This window comes from Stenella coeruleoalba, assembly GCF_951394435.1.
Source record: "Stenella coeruleoalba genome assembly, chromosome: 19".
Taxonomy (NCBI): Eukaryota; Metazoa; Chordata; class Mammalia; order Artiodactyla; family Delphinidae; genus Stenella; species Stenella coeruleoalba.
The window spans coordinates 29,382,319-29,405,896 of NC_137165.1; the positions used below are offsets into that span (position 1 = coordinate 29,382,319).

The window sequence follows — 23,578 nt, forward strand, 5'->3', positions numbered from 1 at the left end:
ACCTGGAAACTGAGTGACACCAACTTTCCAAAGGTTCTTCAAAGATAAATCATAAAGTGTCAGAGCTGGAAGGGAACTTAGACATTCGGTACGACCTCTTCTTTTTACAGTTGAGTAAGTGGGTCAGAAGTTAACGGCTTGCTCAAAGCACCCAGTGAAATTAGATGCAAAGCCTATCACAAGCTCCAGGGTCCCATGAAAAAATGTCATTAACAACCTCCTTGGAGAGAGTCAGAATAACCAGAAAGTTTATGGACAGTGTCTATTAAGATTTGGGAGAATATCTGTCATCTACAGAGATAGACACAAAAATATGAATGACTTTTACAACTGAGTAACAACTATTATACTTTATAATGAAAATGTTAAAATCACTTTGGTAACCCAGAAATCAAATGGGCTACTGTAAAATTACAAGGATGTTTAAATTACTTAGGGAGAATACGCTGTTTAAGCTGTTTTGTACTTAGAAGCACTTATATGTAAGAAAGTAAGTTTAATATATGAAAGTTATTTCTATTAAAATAGGTCCAAGAATCTCTGCTTATGCCAGTGATGCTTTGTTCTTCTAGTTCACATAGAACTAAAACTACATTCCTTTCTTCACCTGTTCTGAAATTCAGACTTCATCATATGCCTTCCCCATAATATCCTAATGAGAAATATTTCATTACATGCTGAGAATTAGTAACACTTCATATGTATGAGAAATGTACCCTGCAGTTTTACAAAGGACCTTCAAATATATCATTTCACCCAGTCATCACAGCAGTCCTGTGAGGTATAAAAGGGGAAATGTCTTGTCCACATTTCACAAATAAGGCATCTGAGGCTGGAAAAGGTCAAGTAATTTGCCAAAGGTTGTTACAGAACCAGTAAGTTGTGGGTCCCAGCTGGAATCCAGGTCTTCCACTATTTGCACTAAATGAAATAGCCTCTCAGGTAAAAACATGCAAGACACAAGAGATTATAAAGAAGAGGTGTTTTCTGGTTTAGCAAACCTATGTTGAAAATATTTTACCCTTGCTCAAAACCAATACTGTGGAAGATGTATCATCTTGGACTCTCAGGGAAACTTAAACCTTTTTAAACCTGTTTGATAATTAATGTCTTTTACCATTTTATCCCAAAGCAAATTGATGAAGTTTGGCGTGAAATGAGGTGGATCATGGATGCTCTACATTATGCAAGATACAAACAACCAGTTTCTGGCTTATCCATCACTAAGCTGATAGAACCCTCAGATGAGCAGAACCTAAAGAAGATCAATTCTACATCATCACATATAGACTGTCTTCCATCACCATCCCCATCCCCAGAGATGCACAGAAGAAAGGCAGTGAGCGGTAAGCAATAAGATCTAAAGTTCTGTATTTCAGTCACCAGATTCTTGGTCCTATCTCCATTGATGAGGTTCTTTTGTGCTAAGTCATGAGTTCCAGCAAGCAGGAGGAAACACCACTCAGTGGTAAGAGTCTAGAAGCACAGAGGAAACAAAATCAGAATGGGGAGGGGTAGGAAGCTAGAGCAATGACCTGAGATCACCTCCATTTAGGGGTGGGGAAGATTCAGTCCAGTTCTCGTCCAAGCTTCCAAGATAAAAAAGGCATTTAACCAAAACCAGGTAATAAAGAGAACAGGCCCAGCCTCCAGTAAATAGGGAGGGACTGACAGGAATGAGGCAGGAAGTAGGTCCTAGCCTGGGTAAAGTTCATGGCAAGCTTCCCACCCACATGGCACCAATATCGTGGGGTGAGAGTTGGGAAAGAGAGAAACCGTGGATACACTAGAATCCTGAGCCTGAGGCCAAATAAGTAGACTGGTCTCATCATAGATACAACAATCAGGAGACAACTTACAGACAAGCTGGAGGAGAGGCCTAGCAAGTCGCCTCCACTCTCGGGAATTCAACTGGAGTTTACATAGCAAATACTAACTGAAAAAACATAGTTGAGTTAATACAGACTTCTACAAAACACCCTTATGCTTATAAACAGAGAGAAAGCATACTAGTCACAGACAATATAATGCTCTTGCCTAGAACATGTTAAAACTAATGCCATTTTTCTAGTTGATTAAAATAATGGTATTCAAAGCAACCTTCCTGATTCTGTAGCTTATAAAACCTCAAATTTTATAAGCTTTACAATGATAATAATTGATATTTTTAATAAACAGTTCTGAAATGTGAACTTGTCCCATAGGGGGCAGCATGGCGTAGCAGAAAGAACTTGGGCTTAGAAATCAAAGACCTGGATTCAAATTCCAGCTTTTTTTTGCTAGCTATATGCGCTTGAACAGATCACTATGTGTAAGTCTCAGTTTCTGCATATGTAAAATGAGAATAATAACATATACACCTTGAAAAGTTATTTGTGAATAAGACAATCTATGTCAGAGGTTCATGGCACATAGTAGACAATAAATTGTAAGTATAGTATTTAATGTTATTCTTATTACAGAAAACTTCAGTGGGAACGTGAACCTTTTCTATAAGTAAGGTTATGTACATTTTTAAAACATCAATGTCTGAAAATCAAATCTTGGCTAGTGCAAGAACTTGGGGGACAGCTAATTTACATTACCAAAGGATTCTATGATTTAACAAATAATTCAACAAAATAATTAAGTAGATTTTTATAGATTCCCAGTGGGCTGGGGATACAAATAAAATACCATCCCTGCCAGAAGCTAATCTAACAGGGGAGACAGATACATTAACAAGCAATTTCATACTAATTGCGTATGTGCTATAATGAGGACACGCATAGGGTGCTACAGAGTCTAATGAAGGTGTTAACCAGGAAATCATAAGATCAAAGAGAGCTTCCTGGAAGAGGTGACAAAGTCAAGTACTGAAAGATAAGTAGGAGTTGAGCTGAAAAAGAGGAAAGAGGAAAGCATTATAGGAAGAGGAAGCAGAATGTGCAACTGTGTTGTAGTTCAGGGAACGGCAAGCAGTCTGGCTGCACTCAGGATCTAAGGATACTGCCTTTTTTTTTTTTTTTCATTTAAAACAACATTTATTGGTTACCCACTATGTTCCAGGCACTCTTCAAGGTAACAGGGATATAATGATAAACAAAGCAAAGTCTGTGCTCCCACAGAGCTGACATGAAAATATAAACAAGATCATTTCAAATAGTGAATATTCCAATGCATAATACAAAACAGCAATCACGGTGGGTAGGGAGAGTGCTGAATCCACTAGGATGAACAGCAGAGACCTAGCTGTGAAGGTTACATTTGAACCAGCCACAAAAAAAGGATCCAGTTATACAAAGACCTGGAGTTGGAATATTCCAAGCAACAAAACAGCAAAAGGCCCTGAGGTGGGTGAGGGTGGAAAGAAAGCCAAAGTACCGGAGCAGAGTGAACAAAGGGGCTAGTGGTAAGAGAGGGGGTACAGAGAAAGGCAAGGGCCAGATCAGGCAGGGCATGGTAAGAAGTTGGAATTTTACTCTACCTGTGATGGAAAGCCACTGAAAACTTTTAAGCAAGGATTGATATAATCTGAATTTTCTTTAGAATCCAATCTGTATGTTGCTTGAAGAGACCAATGTTGGAAGCAGGAGATCAATTAGGAAGCTTATTAACAGAGGACACAGTGCCTCAGGACATTATGATACTATTTACCAAAAACAGGTTAGACAGGAGAAGAAACAAGCTTGAGCGAATGGGCATGTTGAATTTAGGTTAGCTTTGGGACATCCCATGCAAAAAGAAACATTCAAAAAGAAAAAAACAAGATGTATGGGGTCTGAAGCTCAGAAAAGAGAACTGGACTAATAATATAGATTTAATAATTGTTGACATATGAATGATGAAGCTATGAAAATGCTTGATATTTCCTAAACAGAGCAGGTAGAGTAAGAGCGCAGACTATGGAAGGATCCCTGTGGAACAGAACAGCGAGACTTCTTAAACTAAGAAGTAACAACCAGAGGAAGAAGATAAAATCAAGAGAGTAGTGTCACAGAAATTAAAACATATCAAATGATGGTAAAAGGTTAAATAAAACTGAAAAGCTTCTATTTTTTTGTTTTGTTTTTTTGTTTTCGACAAGGAAGTCATCAGTAAACTTGATGACAGCAGTTTATGAAGGAAAGGAGATAGAAACCGAATAGAAGTCGATCAGGGAGTAAATGGGATCAGCAAGGATACACTCTTCAAAATCTTGGCTGTGAAAGAGGAGGAGGAGGGAGGGCAGTAGCTGGCGAGGTATAGGCTCGAAAGGGCATTTTTTAAAGGCAGGATAGATATACCCTCTGTTGTTCCCCAATTCACATAATTCTACAAACAACTCTTCAACTCTGCTTCCACTTCACAGCCCTTGTCTGCCCTCTCTACTCACAGAACTTTCCCAGTGTTTAATCTTCTCTTGGCCACAGGGTCCTAAGTGGGTCCCCCCTGGCTGTACGAGGGTGGCCTCTCCTGTGACACATAAGTGCCAAATTCTCACGTTGGCCAGATGACGGGTTACACACACTCCCTGCTGGGAAGATCTGGCCAATTACACTCGGATTTTATTATTAACTTAAAATGTGAGCGATCATCATTCTGTTTCTTAAAATATAACTCTCTCTTGGGTCCATTTATTTCTCTGAAGCCAAGATTCCATGGGCTGTGAAACACAAAGACGTGGAGGGCAGCAAATGAAAAATGGAACCCAGTGACAGGGAAACTGTTGATAACTGGGAGAAACATTTAGCACTGCATCCCCTCACAAGAGCAAAAGCATTTCAGAGCAATGAAGTCTGCTCCTGCATACTCTGTCCTCTCCACTAGTATGACTATTTTTAATTGTTTGGAAACCATTTATGAAGAGGGAAAAAGCCAATTTAGAAGTATATCCCCATTGGTTGCTCACAGGGCAAAGTCTGCAACACAATTCCATTCTGTGTGAGTAGGGGTCTCTTAACTTCTGAGAAGCCTGCTGGAAATACAAAGCCTATCACAAGCCTAGACTCTGGTACCAGCCCAAGATTCTGTTCTAAGGCTGTTGGGTACCTTGGATTTGTTTGTGTGTGTATGTGGTTGGACAAACAGGGTGGGAGGGCAATGGAACTCTTTAACTTACTTCCCATTTCTGTGTGGTTTTCAAACACAAAGTAGAACTCCTCTGAGTCAATTAAAATTAAGCATCTCCCAAGGACCCAAGGAGGAAAGTTGGCTCCTAGAAAAGGCAGCGCAAGGCAGGGGTGGAATGATTGGTCCATCACATGGGTATTTTCTCTCCCACTCCTTTTCTGTGGGTATAGTAGTCACAGGCAGCAGCAATTATTTTTTTTTCCAACACCGCTATTTCTCCTAGTGACACATGGGTGAGGCAACCAGGGGGAGGGGGGCATTGTTTCCTTCAGATATATGTGAAGATTATCCTGATCTTCCAAATGTAAATCTTCCTGGTAAGCTTTTCCCAGATGATGTTAAGATTAAGAACACTATGGCATAAACTAAACAGATCAAAGAAAAAAAATATCAACAGGAATCTGAAGATGGGAAATTAGAAGGTGAACAAGCCCCTGAGGTTCTACCCAAGGCCTGATGAGAGGTTTATTAAAATTCTTTATATCTAAATTACTTAAATTCTACTCAAACACAGTAGAAACAGATTCAATGAAGCACACACACAAAAAGTAGCAATTTGGACAGTGACATATTAAAAATGTGAAGATAGATTTTTAGGGCAAATACTTCTTATTATTCCTTTCTTTCCATCCTGCCATGCCCCCTGCCTTTAAGAGAAAAGCAATGGCTTTAAATCAATTATTCCCTCCTGCAATGTCATCTCCCCATAAAGCCCTCAAAATCCACATCAATTCTACTCTGCTGTTGTTGGCCTGATCCACAGAGACCAGGAGTTGCAACACCCATTACAATGGCAAGAAAGCCAAGCTTCCTAAGCCAGCCCTAATACTATGGGCAGAACTTCCATCAAACAGCTCTTGGGTCAACCAGAGGGGAAATGCAAGGTTCTACCAGTGCTGGCCTGCCCAGTGGGCCCTCTAAGGGAAATTGAGGAGCACAACCAGGTTTATTAAAATAACAACTGGGCAAGGCGCCTACAATGCTTAATGGAGCATATGGCCTGGATCTGGGGGTGGAAGCTGCACTTTGCATTCTTTTCCAGGAAGGGAGGGAGTGGCAGTGGCCTAAATCCCTGGAAACTCTCCTCAGTGCCCTGGCTGGCATCCTGGAGATTTTCCCAGCTTGTTCTGGGAGGGGTATCCCACTCTAAGCAATCGGTTCCACTAAGTCCTATAATAAATAATACAACCACCATGAAAGTCAAATATTTAGATTCCCACTAGAGCAGTGTTTCCAAAGTGTAGGTCTTTGAACCTACAAGATAATATTTACCACTCCATACTCAAGCCCTTTTTCATCTCTTTCCTGGGTTACTACAGTTATAACTAGCTCTTCTCTTGATTTATCTCCTATCTCCCTTGCTCCTGGGAGCTACAGTAAAGAATTCACATCATTTACAAATTCAGTGCTAAATCTAGGATGAGAAATACAGTACTGGACTAACACAAGACACCCTTCAAGAGATTACTGTTCTCCTTTATTACCAACACCATTCTCACAGCAAAATCTTTAAGTTTTTCTGATTACTGGTTTGTACTTTAATGAGTCACCTCTTGATATGCTTTCTAGTTATTCTCTATTTAAAAGTGGAAAGAGTACTTCCCTGGTGGTGCAGTGGTTAAGAATCCACCTGCCAATGCAGAGGACACAGGTTCGAGCCCTGGTCCGGGAAGATCCCGCATGCCGCGGAGCAACTAAGCCCATGCGCCACAACTACTGAGCCTGCACTCTAGAGCCCCCGTGCCACAACTACTGAAGCCCACGCGCCTAGAGCCCATGCTCCGCAACAAGAGAAGCCACCGCAACAAAGCAACAAAGCGTAGCCCCCACTCGCCGCAACTAGAGAAAGCCCACAGCAACGAAGACCCAATGCAGCCAATTAATAAATAAATAAATGAATAAAAACAAATTTGTTTAATAAAAAAATAAAAGTGGAAAGGATTTCAATAATATTAACACCTTCTGTTTGTAAGGCACTTAAAGTATTTTTAACAAATTTAATTCTCATTGCACCAATGGAAGACAGGTTACATAATTACCTACATGCTACAGATGAAGGGGCTAAGTTCAGAGGGGCTAAGTGATGTGCTCAAGATCATATACACAGTAAGGAACAAGACAGGACTTCAGCCCAGGTTTGTCTAGTTTTAAGATAATTGTTCTTCCTGATAACAACTGGGCTGACTCAAGTCAAGTACCACCAAATATAAAGCAAAATGAAAAAAATAAAATAAAGCAAAATGATTTAGGTGATTGTTTTCAGACATTTCTATGGCAGATGAAGTAAATTAGATCTTCTCAGGCTGCTTTCAGTATTGCTTTTAAGAGGCAATCAAATCTCTGCTCTGTAAGCGCTCAGATTTCAATATTCGTTTCAGTTTCAGTTCAACCCAGCATTCTTTACTGAGAGCCTTGTAGGTACCAGATACAGTACAAGAGGCTAATAATACAGTGATGATTAATTCACACTCTAGTCCTCATGGTCTGTTCATATGTCCATGCTCAGATCAGATGATCTGGGAAATAGAGGATTTGCATGTCCCTTTGCTTGACTCCTTCCTTAGCCCATTCCTTCACTGACTGGCTTCTTCAACATTTACTAAGCAGAGATGAACAAGACATAGTGCATGCCCTCTAGAGTTCACAGTTAATGAGGGAGATAAAAATACAAGTGAATAATTTATAATAAACCTTGATAAATGCAGTAACAGAGATATAAATAAAATGCTTTATGAACCAAAAGAACTGAGCAACTAACTCCACCTGGGGAAATCAGCACAGGCTCTTCCTGAGAGACTGAGTCTTAAAATATGATGCTCCACTGAAATATTAGAATGTCAGCCCTTTAAAGCATACCTTCATATACTCCTTATGCCCCTACAACCAACAAATGCTCACTATTTGTACGCTGAGAGGTCAAAGTGCAAACCGTTCTTATAGAGCATTTGATCTGATATGGGCTGGAGAGAGGAAAAAAGTGACACAAACTCCTCAGCAGTTGCTTCTAGACATATCATTTTTACTATCAGACTTCTAGTGGGTTAAATGGTGGCCACTAAAAAGACACGTTCATGTCCTAACCCTCAGAACCTGCAAATGTGACCTTATGTGGAAAAAGAGTCTTCACAGATGTGATTCAGGTCCTGAAATAAGATCATCCTGGATTACCCAGGTGAGCCCTAAATCCAACGACAAGTGTCCTTATAAGACACAGATGAGAGTGCATGTGAAGACAGAAGCCGAGATTGGAGTGATGCAGCCCAAGGAATGCCAACAGCCACCAGAAGCTGTAAGACGCAAGAAAGTATTCTCCCCTAGAGCCTCCAGAGGGAGTGCAACCCTGCTGACACCTTAATTTCAGACTTTCTCGGCTTCCAAAGCTGTGAGAGAATAAATTTCTGTTGTTTTAAGCCATGAGTGTGTGGTAATTTGTTACAATAGCCACAGGAAACTAATACAAGACCTAACGTATTTCTCTTACTAAGAGCTTAATACAGCTATGTGTGGGCGCCGTGCAAAGTGAATCAGATGAACCAGGTCCCAGCCCTCAGAAAGCTTCCACAGAAAGCCATGGGAATTCTAAGGTAAATGGGAGTAGAGCAGGTCTTTGGAGTGAGTCAAATCTGCGTGTAGGTTCCTATTCTGCCACTTATCAGCTTATACGAATTGGAAATTTTAATAAGCCTAGACTTCAGTATTCTTATCTGCAGAATGGGAACTGGTGTAAAAATTAAGTAAGATAAAGCACCTAGAGCACTTAGCCTGATGGCTGGCCCACAGTACGTACTAAGTAAATAGCGAGTATTGTTATTACTATTGTGGATGCAAATGAATAGTACATATGGATAGCTGAATAGACAACAGTGATCAGATAGAGAAGAAAGTTCAACTAAAGTCAATTTTCAATTAATTGCATGGATCTTATTTCCAGCCCAGTTTCAAATCTTCAGTTAACCTCTCTTTTTTATGACCCCTGTGGCACCTACCACTGCCATCATCAAAAACAGCCAACAGTTCTGACACCCGATTACCTGCAGTTCCCAATTTTTCCCACTAAAGATAGGGAAAAGTACTGTCTAAAATTTGTTTTAAGAATTTCAAAGTCATTCAGCCCAAGCCTTTATCCAGTTCTCTCCTTTTAACTTGAAAAGCTATGTCTGTCTTCTTCCCTAACCAGGAGTCCTTACATCTTTTTCACTAAGGACCAATGACAGCACTTGTGCTCCCTAGTGATCACCCCGCCTTGTTATTTCCATCAACGTACTACTCATATCTTCAACAGTTCCCTTTCCAACAGTTCCTTCTTCTCTACCCACAAACATCTTCCCTCAACTTTGCTACCCTACCACATTCCCATTCCATCCCTCCAGGATGCTCTGGCCAATTGCTTAAGTTCAACCTGTCCCAAATTAAATTTACCATCTCTTCCACTGCCCAACCCTGCTGCAATTAAACTCCTCTGGTTTAATGCTACTCCTATCTCCCAGGCACCAAGGCCTGAAACCTATTAGTCATTTCAGGGCCTTTGCACTTCTTTCTCCAAGTTGTCTGGAAGACTGCTCTCTAAAATGTTCACATAGCTGGTTCCTTCTGATCACTGAGGTCTCATCTAGACTCCAGAGACTCCTCCCCTGGCTACCTTATTAAAAGAACCTCCCTCCCAAGTCACTCTCTAGTTGAAGTCCAGTTTCATTTTATTCATAGAACTTTACACTCTTTGAAGTTAATCTTATGTATATTCTTATTGTCTAATCCTCCCTCTGTGAGCTGCCTGAAAGCAGAGACCATGTCTGTCTATCACAAAACAGGTGCTCAGTAAACATCTTTGAATGAATGACCTTCCTGGACTTCTCTTTTCTTCCACGTAACCACCACTCTTGCTCAGCCCCACAACCTAAAAAATGTAAATATTTAAAGGAAACATAGCTTGGACAACAGCCTCCCAGCTGGCCTCCCTGCTCTTTCCTCCTGATCCAGTTCTTCTTACATCCTACCTGCTACATAATTATCCTAAATCACAGCTCTCATCTTGTCAATTACTTCTTCAAAATTCTCTGATAATTACCCACTGGTGACAAAATTAGGTACAAACTCCTTATCTAGGCATTCACTGCTCTCCTCTGGCTCCACCCTACCTTTTAAAAAAATTAAATAACCTCTTTTAACCATTTATTTAAAATAATTCTAAGAACAGCAGGTTGCAAAGAAATGTACAGGAATTCCCATGTTCTCTTCCCCCAGCCTCTCCCCAGTGTTCACATCTTACACAGTTCTTATATCAATACAATATCAAAACCAAGAACCTGGTATAATGCACAGTTTCTCCAGATTTCACCAGTTATACATACACTTGTGCATGTGTGTATGTATGTGTGTGTGTGCACATGCACACAAGCATGCAGGCTCGCTTGTATGTAATTTGTCAGGCTCTGTGTAATTTGTCACATGTGCAGCCTTGGGTAATCACCACCATAGTCAAGATACTCAATTGTACCGTCACCACCAAACTTCCTCTGTTACCCCTTTATAGCCTTACCCACCACCCCTCCCCACATCCTTGCCCCTGGCTAGTACAAATCTGTACTTCATCTCTATAATTATTTCATGAATGTCACATAAATGGAATTCTTTATTTGTACTGATGAGTATTATTCCACTGTATGGATGTATCATGCACCCACTGAAGGATATTTGGGTAGTTTCCAGTTTGAAGCTAATACCAATAAAACTGCTATGAACATTCATATACAAGTTCCTGCATGAAAATAAACTTTATTTTTCTAGGATAATTCCCAAGAGTGAAACTGCTGGCATCTTACTTTTGTAGCCTCATTTTCCCAAAATTCCATTCCTGTTCCCATATTATAGTCAAACAGAACTACCTGTATTGTTTCATTTTCCTCTCTGGTTTCTAAGCCTCTCATCAACATTTCCATATTTATTATTAAAAGCTGCCTCAAAACACTTTTTGAAAGTGAAGAAATAAATTAAATAGATAGAAATAGAGATGAATGAATGGAGAGAAAAAATAGAGATGATGGAGTACTTTATCAATCCTGTCCCAATAAAATGTGATCTCCTTCCTATAAACCTGCATCTTATTTGCTAAACTTCTTTTATAAAAGGTATGTTCTTCCACAGTCTCATAGATGCATATATGCCCCTGCCTCCATTAAAACAGTAAAATCCCTGAAGCAGATCCTTTGTTATTAATTTTATATTCAGTTAGCCACCAAACACAGTGTTTCTGTTAGAGCAGCAGCTGAAGCAAAACAAAATCTTCATTGTTGAATAAATGGATGAATTAAATATCTTTGCCCTAAGAGGGCTCTGGTCCAACCAGGAAACCAGGATGTTATATTTGCATTTAAAAAGATAACTAATAATACAAGTCTATACAGGCTAAGTAAGTGCCAAAGGATAATTGAAGGAAAAACTACTTCAGCAGTGCAGACAAGTGGGCAATCCTTTCTGGGACAGTTGGGGGCTGCTTCCTAAAGAAGGCTTTGTTTGAGGAGACCCTTGAACAGATGAGTAGAAACCCCCAAAATAAAAAGGGAGTCCTTTTTGATAGCCATTATTTAAAGAACCACATAAGGGTTGATCTCATTCTTTGTAGCTGCTGGATAACATTCCATAGTATGGATGTGCCCAAATTTTTAAACCATTCTCCTAATAATAAACACTTAGGCTTGTTATCAGTTAGGATTAAGTCTGGACCCTTGTTACAGAAAACCTACATAAGGGTGTCATTAACACAAGATATTTTATTTCGCTCTTATGTGAAAGAAGCCCAGAGGTAGACAATTCAGCAACAGTATGTGGACTCCATCGTCTTCAGATACCATGCCCTCTTTTTCAGCTCCACCATCCTAGCACATGGCTTCCTTTTCCGAGGTTGCCTTGTGAGCCCAGCCAACACATCTTGTTACAGGCAATTGGAAGGAAAGAGGAAAAACAAAATGGCCTATCTCCCAGCTAAGCCAGCTCCCCTAATGCAGCCTTCCAAAAGTTTCATACCATACTTTCAGTTCTATCTCACTGGCCAGCATTTAGTTATGTGACCATGCCTAGCTGCAAAGGAAGCTGAAAAAAACGTGGTCTTTTACATGAATGCACTGCTGTCTCATACAAAATTTAAGATTTTGTAACTAAAAAAGGATAATGGATGTTGGGTAGAAGCCAGCAGCAAGAGAACAAAACTGAAATCTTTCCCTGCCAATGAGTAAGAAACGTCATCTTCTACAGTCAGGAAAAAGAAAAGAGGAAAAGAAACACTTCATACCCTGACCCTGATATAAACAAACAAGCAAAAAATATACATATTACATCTGGTTCTAGTCCCTAAAATAGAAGAAACCTTAATCCCATTTGTGTAAATTACTAACTCCCTAACAAAATTTTTTTCCCTTAAGTTTACAGTATTCTTATGATAATCATACTGATTTTCCACCATGCACGACTAACTATAACCTTGTAACCCTGTGGGTTTTTACTTTAAATACCTGTTGTATTTTTTCATCAGCAAGCCAGCACTGAATTTGGACTCCCTTGCAGAACTTTGCCAAGTAAAGTATTTTTCTTTTCTTAAACTATTTTTCTTTTCTTAATGCTTCTGTGTCTCTAAGTCTTCCTTTCACAGTAGTCTCAGCCACAAGATTATTTCTAGTTTTATAAATCATGTTACAGTGAACAATTTGTAAATGCCTCCATGTACACATAGGGACAATTTCTCAAACATAGATATCTGAAAAAGGACTTGCTGGGACAAATGATATGCACATTTTTAATATATTCTACCAAGCTGCTATCCAAAGAGCCAGACCGGTTTCTATTCCCACCACCATTATATGAGGGTTCCTGATTTCCCACACATCACCAATACAAGAGATTATCATTTTTATCTTCAGCAGATCTGATGGGCAAAAAAATGCCTTGTTTTTGCTTCAATTTGCATTTCCCAAATTACTACCTAATTAGTAATTATAGTCTACCTAGGTTGAATATCTTTATTATGCTTATTGGCCATTTGTATTAATTATTCTTTGAATTGTTGGTTATCTTCTACCTGTTCAGATTGTCTTCTTACTGATTTACAGGAGATCTATATACATCCTGTATATTAATCTTTTGTTATACATGTTATTACTATTTTCTTCCAATCGACCACTTACCTTTTTACTTTGTTTATGTGATCATTTGTTTTTACAAAGTATTAAACTTTAATGTAGTCAAATTTATCAGTCACTTCTTTTCTGACTTCTGGGGTTTTGCCTTGCTTAGAAAGACCTTCCTACCCAAAATTACAGACATACTGTCTTCTAATACTTGTACAGTTTGCTTGTTATATCTAAACTACATGGAATTTATTTTTATATTTGAGATGAGGCAGGACTTTCTCTAATAATTTACTAAAGGGATAACCAATTGTCCCAACACTATATACTGAATAATCTATTCACTCCCCTACTTTTAAATGCTATCTTTACCACATGTTCAATTATCACACTGAATTAAGACTGTTCCTGGACTTTATATTTCTGTTCTACAGATCCATCTGTCCATCTGTACACCAATACTACAAAGTTTTAATTACCAAAGCTCTATAATATGTTTTGATACCTCATAAATCAGGCTCCTCCCTACTGTACCTCAAAAAAAGTTAGCTATTCTCACAAATTTTCTTTTCCAGATAAATTTTAAAATCAATTTTCTAAATTCCATTTAAAAACCCTATGGTGGGGACTTCCCTGGTGGCACAGTAGATAACACTCCGTGTTCCCAATGCAGGAGGCCCGGGTTCGATTCCTAGTCAGGTAACTAGATCCCACATGTATGCCGCAACTAAGAGTTTGCAAGCCACAACTAAGGAGCCCACCTGCCACAACTAAGACCCTGTGCAACCAAATAAACACTAAAAAAGAAAAAAGAAAATTCTGTGGAGATTTTTGAATGGAATTGCCTCAAATTTAGAGATTTCTTGTTCTTTTTAAGAGGACTTTCATGTTTTCAAAATGAGCATATATTTACCAAGTACCTATTATGGACTGAGTTCTGTGGGAAATTCAAAGGATTGTAAGGCAGTCTTTGCCCTACAGAAATGTACAACCTGATTGGGAAAAAGATATAAACAACTGGTGCATTAAATGACAAATATCTACAGAACTAACTTGTGGCTCAGTATGATTGGTGTCGTATGCCCTTTGAGGCTGATTTTCACCTCTGATTTTACTTATGTTTTGTTTTTTTCTTTGGCCTTAATTTTTTTTCGTTTTAAACACCTGACAACGTGGTAAGTATTTATACATATAAACCATTTATTTCTTTTTTACAGTCACCCTAAGTAAGAAGTTCTACTGTCATCCCCATTTTGCAGATAAAAAAACTGAAGCTCAGAGAAGTTAAGTAACTTTCCCAAGATCACAGAGCAATCTGGAGGACAACTAGGATTTGAAACCAGGTTTCCCTGACTTCCACCACCATAACGCCTCCTCTCCTTCCTTCCCCCTTTTAAGTTCCTGCTACTTTATCAAATGTAAAAATCATCTCTGAAATAAAACTAGGGAACAAATAAATGAATGACATCCAGCTTTGTTCCTGTTTCATCCTCTCTCCACAAGCCCAGTGAACAGTAAAATTAGATGTGGGGAAGGAGGGCACATTCCCCTCTGCTGCTGCAAAGGGTGGTTGGTCCTGTCCGAGTTCCTCTCCTTCCTTTCCCTTTTAGCTAAGAACTTACAGGGCCCTACGCCGAATGAAAAAGTGTGGCCCCTTGTTCAAAAGTTATTAAAATGTCAAGAAATGAGAGCAGACCACTAAACGAAGCGCAAGCCCTTCTAGGCACGGAAGAGGGATAGGGGAGGGCCTCAACCACAGGACCCTCCTTGAGCCCTGGCTAGGAGTTTCTCTTATCTCTAACAGCAGTCTCTGGCTTTGCAGATTCACAGCCCTGCTCTGACGAAGAAGGCTGCTCCGAAGTCTTCCTCCCCACTGACAGCGACTACGACTCCAGTGACGCCCTGAGCCCCCGAGACCTGGACCTGGTCTACCTGTCATCGCACGACATCGCCCAGCAGACCCGAAGTGGCCTGAGCGGAAGCGCCCCCGACGTCCTGCAGGTGCACAACACGAAGCCTCTGTCAGGGCCACTCCAGGATGCCCAGGGCCGCGGCTCGGGGCCCGAGGCCGACCACTCGTGCACCGAGCTCCTGCACAGCTTGACCCTCACAGGCCCCGCGCCCAAGAACCACGCCAAAGTAGTACCGGGCGCGCAGCCGCCGCTGGGCTTCCTGGGAAAGCGGAAGTTGGCCAAGTCCCCGCACTATGGCGGCTTCAGCCGCCACTACCGTTGGCTGCGCATGCACAGCGAGACGCAGTCGCTGTCGCTGTCCGAGGGCGTGTACACGCAGCAGCTGTCCCGGGCCTGCGGCCTAGGCCAGGAGCCCGGGGAAGCTGAGCGGCGGGCACCTGCCCAAGAAGGGCCGCGGGGCCTGGCTCTGGCCCACGCCGCCAGCCTCCCAGAGGAGCGGAAGGGCAGCCTCCAGGATCCCAGGCCTGCGGTGCGCCGCATCTACGTGGAGCCCTACCCCGCGGCCCTGATGGACGCCAAGCCTTGGGAATCCTTGAGCCCGCCCGCCGGAGGCCCCTCGGGTCTGCCCAGCCTCACGGGCCCGGAGATGAACCCAGAGGGCCCGACCCCCTCCCCTGTGTCGGAAATACTCAGCAGCATGCTTTAGGGAGGCCCACGACTGGCTGTCCACAGTTCCACTGTGCGTCCCTGCATTTTCCATCACCCTACCCCCAGCCTGCCCCCACCCCACCATGTCCCCACCCATTTTTAAATGGTTTGAATGTTAAAAACCCAAAGGTTACAGGTTCAAGGTCCTCTTTTTTAGAGTTGGAGTGGAGGCGACAGTTGCCAATGTCATTCCCAGTTCAGCCTATAAAGGGCATAGAAAAGCTTTTGTGTCAACATGGAGTCCTGGACACAACGGTTCAAACATGCCATCCTATTGGTGGCACCTGTGGCGGAGGTAGGACAGCCCAAAGGGCCACCCTCAATTCTGCAGCTGGCTGTGTAATCTGACTCCTGAGCTTAGGCTCTTTCATGCATTTGTGATTGACAGGGAGGAATTCTATAGATGAAAATAAGATTAGCATTGTTTTTCCCTCCATCCCAAACCTTTAAAAGAGTTTGGGGAAAGAAGCCCAGTTTGTCTCTCTAGGGAATAGGGTCAGTGGACTTGTCCTGGGTTCCCCGTCAGCTAAACCAAGTCGTTCCAAAGTGCAGCGTTCTCAGCAGCTCACCAAATCCAATTTATCGGTCAGCACTGATCTAGTTAAGTAGGCCTTGGACAGGCCTTTTCTTCACTTAGTGCTGTGTGGAAACCTCCAGAAACAAACGTAGAGGAGGCTTCTCTTCTAGCTCTGTCTTGCAAAGATAGAATAGGGCGGGAAGCAGCCCTTCCTGTACACTCAGCTCCCATTCAAGCATGAAAATGGGTCGTGTATTATTCCAGGGTGCAAGGAGATGGCTGAGTTAAGTGAAAGCCTGGATTACACACAAGATAAGGGGAGGGAGGGAGACATGTGCAAAATTGTGTTTCCTTTCCAATCCTAAAATAAGTAAAGCCATGGTGGGGGCTGTGTCTCTGTGAATGATAATGGATCTGCTGCAGATTCTTAGGTGATAGATTTGTAATTGAGCAAGAAAGTGCCCTTCAGATGTGGCCAGGCAGGGATGGAGTTTTCTCGGTGACACAGGCACATCTACTCTCCCCCACGTAACAGGTAATGGGACAGACCGTCCAGAGCTTCGGTTGCTGCCTTCCCCTTTTCAATCCACCCTTCCAAAGTCAGTTTTGCCCCTAGATCAGTTGGCCCACTGAGCTCAGGGAAAATCTTTCCTTAGAAGGCCTTGCCTGTGGTTCCAAGGCTATGCTCAAAGACACCTGAAAATCTTGCTTTGGTCTCACTGCCTCCCACCTGGCTTTCTCACAAAGGAGAAACCAAATCAAAGAGCAATCCCACTGCATATTCAGAACAGGCATGAGCCTTCTCTCCTTTCCTGGAGCCAAGACCCATTCAGTTCACTGATATTCTAAATGGTCCTTTTCTGCTTCACAGGCATTTTAGTTAAATATTGCTCTTTATGGCCCTACCTCTGTCCTCACAGTTCTACCAGTCCTCCTCATGGGAGTTCACACAAAGTCCCCTGTTCACAATGTTATTCCGATTCCTTCCATTTTTAAAACATTTGATTTAAACATAAATAATTACCCTGGTGGGAAGGTACAGATTTGGCCCATGGCCTATGGTCATTAGAAAACTAAAGCCCAGAGCTCAGTCTTTATTTTTTTAAGAGATTTTATACTCAATAACCGACCCCCCGCCCCGACCCCCCACTCCAGCCGAAGAATCTTGATCAGAATCACTGCAGCTCCTTTTCCATGCCTGGGAGGATTTTAAAATGCAATTTTCTTCTATTCTGAGTGAATTCTATATGTATGGAGTGTTAGAACTAAAAGAGAACCTAAAATTAGTCTAGAAGAGAACCTAAAATTAGTCTAAGTCCTTGCATTCACAGATGAAGCAGTTAAGGCCCAGAGAGATAAAGTGACTTACTCAAGGTCACAGAGCTGGTTTTAATCTCAGAGTTTGGGTCAGAATCCACAACCATTCCCTTTATAGCAGACTGTCCCAGTGGGAATTGGTACACACCTAGTCAACTTTTGATTTTCTATAGGCTGCTTACCTAGTTTACAGGTAATTCCAAATTCAAATCCTTCTCTCAACCTTTACCTAACAGATTTCCAATATCACACAGCTCTCTGTTGCCAGAAATTACAAATTTCATATACTAGATATCTAAGCTAATTAATTGTAATTAATTTAAAACCTAATCAGGAGAAATGCATTTAAAATTGCTTACCATACGACTCCCATTTAAAAATGAAAATAAGAGTCATCTCCACTCAGTTTCTTACTTACTTCTAATTATAAGACAGGTTATATATATTGAATGAGTTTGTGAGATGAGATGTTGAAATTGTCAAGGACTCAGAAACCAAGTGATTCCCTGATCATGACCTTTCTGGTGGCAAGGAAGGAAGTCTGTGACTAAATTAGATGGAAGACATTTGACAGGCAGCAAAAGCAAAGACTGACCCATCCTTCTGACCCTGCGTTTGGTCAGCACGTTTTGACACATTGGACCAAATAATAACTCATTAAGCAAAATGGCATTAAATTCAAACCCACTAATTTATATTAGGCACATGGGGTTATTTTTTCACCTTCTATGAGGAAAAGAGATGCGTGCCCACGAAATGAATAATGAACGTTAGATTTCAGTGGGCATACTTAATCAACTTGAAAATGCATTTTCCTAGCAATATTCCTATAGAAAGGTGGAATTGAGGAAAGCTATATCCTCAATAATTCGCTATTTGTTCAAGAAGTTTCCCTCTACCCATACCTCCACTTTGCAACTTCTTGTGAGCCTAGTTTAAATTAAAACATTCTTGTGAGAGAGAATTGTTTTCTCTAAATCACAGTCCTTTATTCATTTCTCCAGTCTTCTCATTATAGAAACTTTACAAAATCTGAGGGTTTTTTGTTTGTTTGTTTTGCTTTGTCTTATCGGCTTTGTTTTTTTTTGTTTTGGATATGATGGACTTTTGTCTTTCATTCTTTTTAAGTCCAACCGGGGAGCCTCTGGAGGAAACTTTCCTGTTTCAGGTCTTCTTTTCCACCGTGTTTCTGACATGCTTAATTCTCACCTGTATTATCTCGTCATTTGTGAGACCCTCAAATATCATTGACTGAGGTCCTCCCATATGTCCGTCTCTATTCCAAGTCCCACAGAGAACAAAAGAATCAAGTATGAAACAGATTCCCGGGCCACAAGGAGCTCACATTCTGCTATGAGTGTAGCCGTCATCACCATACATTTTCTTATCAATGTCTTAGAAGAGGCAGGAGCCTGTCGCCTCGGCCAGGCCAACACAGTGCATGTTGGGCTAGGCATCTTTGATTTCACTCTTGCTATCTATTCATAAAAGAGGATAGCCTGGAAAATGCAATTCATCAATGTATATGCTCGGCAACCATTTACAAGGCTATCACATCCTCTTCCTTCGCAAGGGTACTCGGGAGACAGTCATCAAAAACATTCACTCTAGGGAGTGGGTATTTTAAGAAGTGGTTACTTCAGATAAGAACCATTCCATTTTAAGAACATTCACTAATGTTCAAAGCAATAATTACACTGGAGAAAATGGTTGCATTTGATTTGAAAGTTGAATCCAGTTAGTAATAATATTCCTCCAGCCCCCATTCCTGAAGGATCCCAAAGCACTTTATGAAAAGCACTGACTGAAGCCTGGTTGTGCTCCCCTAAAAAGACCTTGTCCGGGAGCCACCTGGCAAACACCTACCCCATCCTTGCCAGGAGATCATGCCAGACAAGTGGGAAAGAGGACTGGCCTCTCATCCATTGTTATCCTGCCACACGAACGTGCACCCTGATGAATGCTGAGTTCTTCCCTCGAAGACAACAATTTTAGACAAGTAGGCACACCAGAAAACCTCAACTCCTTGGCCCTCTTTCGTTCATCACGCTCCAACCAAGATGTACTCCCTTTCTCTTGGAGAACTGTCAACTCAAGCTGTTAAGGGGTCTGCAGTGCATTTCAGTCCCCTAGTTATGTCAACAGCACACAGAATTCACTGGCTCTTTAAAATTGATACTTGTTGGAAAGATGATGCCATTATTCTATGGCTCTCTCAACTTTGCATGTAGCAGAGCTACAGCAGAGAATTTGCATCTCTTAATATTGTTTATTGAACTATAACATACGAATTAGAGAGGGTAGTTATAGATTAACAAGAGAGCACTCTTAGCGAATTGAAAGTGCTACATTGTCACTTTATAAAGTCTAAATATTTTTCAAGATGATTCAATTAAGCGAATATGAAGTTTTTTTCTTTTTTTACCTTTAAGGAAATTTGTAAAGGAGCTATTTGGAAAGCAATGATACCTCTTCACAGGTAGTAGGGTGAATAAGGAAAAAACCTGTTTCTTTGCTGGTCACCTTTCATAAGATGTTCAAACACATGGCTTATGACTGTTAAGCTAAACTTCAATGCTGCCTTACAAACAACAAGGGTAGTGTATTTGAAACTATGTTGTACAGCTTGGAAACTTATTCTAAGATCTTAATTCAGAGTTTTTCTGAGGTGTTGAACTTTGCCATTAGCAAAAAATATTTTTAGAAAAATCTATTGACTGTTTATGAAGCATTGATTTTGCCATATTTCGGGTCTCTGGTTTTTCCACCACATCTGCACACAGTAGTTATACATTTTTTAAAATTATTTCTTCCATTACTAATGAATTTGTAAAATTGTTATTCAAAAGGACAGCTGGTTTTGCTTCAATAATCAGACAGGTGGACCTGTGACAATATTCTGTTTGGATAAAGGAAGTAGGAGGTTGTTGTTGTTTGTTTTAAATATTATCCTAGGGTCTTTCCTCTCCAGTTATATACATTCTTTATTTTAGCAAAGCCAGTATTTAACTTAGTGGTAAATGTTAAGAAGGTATTAGTTAATACTCTTTGTTCCTCTTCCTTCATTCCATGACATGAAAGTCTGACTATGCGTTCACAGTAACCACCATCCAGTAGCTGATTTATAAAAGACAAGACTGGCAAATTGTTGTGTTCAGTCACTTTGAGTTGCTGTGTTGCTTCTTGCCCCGTGACAAGGCTGACGTTTGGGGATTCTCACGTATATGGTCACAGCATCAGTTTAATGTTTGTGATGGAAAAAGAATTTAAAGAAGTGTGGGGTTGGGGAGTAGGGGTGTTTTATAGGAAAAGTAATTTCACTGACATTCTATCAGGCAGTGTTTAATTGCTTCCTGCCTAATGTGTACATAGTAATTTAGCTGATTATTGGTTGTTATTTGTTCAGAATTGATTGTATCTCATTGCTATGTATGCAACTGAGTGCATGTAAAAGTTTAGACTTCGATCTGTTATCTGCACAATTTCGTGTGCTTTAAACCTCTGTAAATGTACAGATGAATCATGTGTGGTGTGTTAAATGTGACCTCCAATCTTGAAACGATAGTATTTTGTAGTATGTACTTTTGCAGACTCTTTGAACATTTTAAACAGACATTGTAAATGGCCAGGACCTCAATCAAAAACAGCATTGGTAAAATGCATGCTTCTTGAGCCTACCAATTTATAAGAGGTCAGGGGTTAACAAGAATTAAGACAATTTTTCTAACGGCAAGTATTTTTGATAATTTCCTACATGCCTAATTGTATTTGAAAGAAAAATTGTCAACAGAAGAAATCTTACCTGTCAGAGGGAATGACTTTGTTTCATAGGCATTAAATAGTACTAATATATTTTTACTTTAGATCTAACTTGATGTTGTTGAAATCTACTTCAAGGGTGAAGAAGTCAAACATATTTTTGATTCTTCATAAGATCTTTTGTTGTTTAAAGGACAATTTCCAAGCCCTTGTCTTCAGTATGGAGGAATGTCAATTAAATAATAAACTAATAGAATTGTCAGTATTTGGCTTACCTGATGCTTTTTCTAAGTCTCAATGAAGACAATTTTTCAGTCTGAGTTTTTAAAATCTTCTCGCTGAAACACTGAAAGAGTTATCATTGAAAGAGTTATAAGGCATTGTTTTGACAATTATTGGAAAATTCTGACCAGTTGGCCCTCAACTGATCGATAGCATTTGAGTTATTTTTCTTGCATAATTGGTTACTGCCAGGTATTGAAAATACAGCAGCAGACTACCATGGCAAATACTCTCACCAAATTGCACCCAGGAGTTGAGGCACCTTAACCTTTGCCCTTCTCCACTGCGTGCATGTTTAAATGTCTTCAGTGCATTTCTGCATGTGCTGTCCTATCTCTATTTCTCTATGCCTTTATTTCCACACCCACAAAGCTCCTCCCTTATCGCTACTCCCTCTGGCTGAGACTTGAGATTTCTTCTGTGTTTGAGAGTACTACAAAGAGATTGCTTCCATCCCAGGAACTTGAACAAAGTTTCTCCTGAATTCCCAAGAACAGGAAATATGCTGCTTTGGACCACGTATTTGTCTTATGCTGTTTTACAGACTTCTTTTAAATACACACACACACACACACACACACACACACACACACACACACAAATTCAACTCTTTATTGGCGTGTTTGTGGTGGGCTTTCCTGACAGCCTCAGAAGGCCGTTTTGTTGTCCTGACCAAATGTGCTGTTTTCCCTATGTAAATTGTCATCTTTCTAAGCAAACCATTACTTTCTTTTCCTAATTCCGTCTTTAAATAAAAGTTTACCTTCTTTTTCAAACCAAACAGATGACATTGCTCTTTAATATCCCCTTTCTTCTATGAACACTCCCGGGGAGGTGTTGGGGGAGGGACAGAATGGAGTAAAAGCAGGCCTTTCAAATTCAAGGTAAGGAGTGTGCCTTCACTGACTGGGTAGCCCTTTTGATAAGGTATGCCAAGCAATATGCAGTGTCTCCATCTGCCAGCAAGAAATAATTCCTCCTTCTCTATAAAAATGTTTGAAAATCATGTTAGGGAATTAGGCAAGCTTAAACCAGGAGTTTCTTATTGATTTACAGTGACTACAAGGCAGGGAAAAACACTCAGAAGGAAATTCTTTTGCCCAATATTATCTGTCAAGTGAGTTAAATCTTTACAATGATTCCTTGGCTGTGAAAATGCCTTTCTTCTTCAGGTAGCATATGGCACGCTCACCTCTGCATAAAGTTCCTTGTTCTGTCAATACTACTACGACTAATAGTAGTAATAATAATAATCCTTGTTCTGTCATAATCCCTGCTCTGTCAATCACTGCATTGTTATTTTGCCACAGAAGGGACTGGCATTAGATACAGACTAAAGGAAGTTAGGCCCCAGCTGTACACTAGGCTAGATCAGATGCTCTAAGTCAAAAACAACTACCTGTTTGGTTTTTTTTTTTCCATTATGGTTTATCACAGGATATTGAAAATACTTCCCTGTGCTATACAACAGGACCTGTTGTTTATCCATTCTATATAGAATAGTTTGCACCTGCTAGTCCCAAACTCCCAGTCCATCCCTCCCCCACCCCCCTCCCCCTCGGCAATTGCCTGTTTTTTGGTCAGCATCTCCCCAACACATTTCATAGCTCCTGGCAAAGACCTGTTAAACGGGTGATAAGCTGATGAAGAGATCACTGAAAATCAGCTTAATTTTCATAATTTGCTTAACTTCTCCACAAAGAAATGAACTCAAGGACCTTTCCAAATGCCTGTCAGCCTGAGGTTCTCTATGATGACTCAGAAGAAGCTCCACTCAGGCTGCCTTGAATGTATTTCTTTAGGATTTCCTGAAAAACTCTACCACCCACCCCACACACCATCACCAGAGTGCTTTGATTAAGGTCAGCCCCCTG

At 40.6% G+C, this 23,578-nt stretch overlaps 1 protein-coding gene across 1 annotated transcript in view; it reads left to right on the forward strand.

Annotated features, from left to right (window-relative positions):
* The window catches only part of ANKFN1 (ankyrin repeat and fibronectin type III domain containing 1), a gene marked incomplete at its 3' end in the record, with an annotated part of 139,010 nt that extends 123,183 nt beyond the window's left edge, over positions 1 to 15,827 (forward strand). The window contains exons 16-17 of the mRNA XM_079904546.1: positions 1,133 to 1,346; positions 15,031 to 15,827. Of these exons, the coding sequence (XP_079760672.1) occupies positions 1,133 to 1,346; positions 15,031 to 15,827 (1,011 nt within the window). The remainder of the gene's footprint in view (positions 1 to 1,132; positions 1,347 to 15,030) is intronic.
* Between the last annotated feature and the right edge of the window lie 7,751 nt (positions 15,828 to 23,578).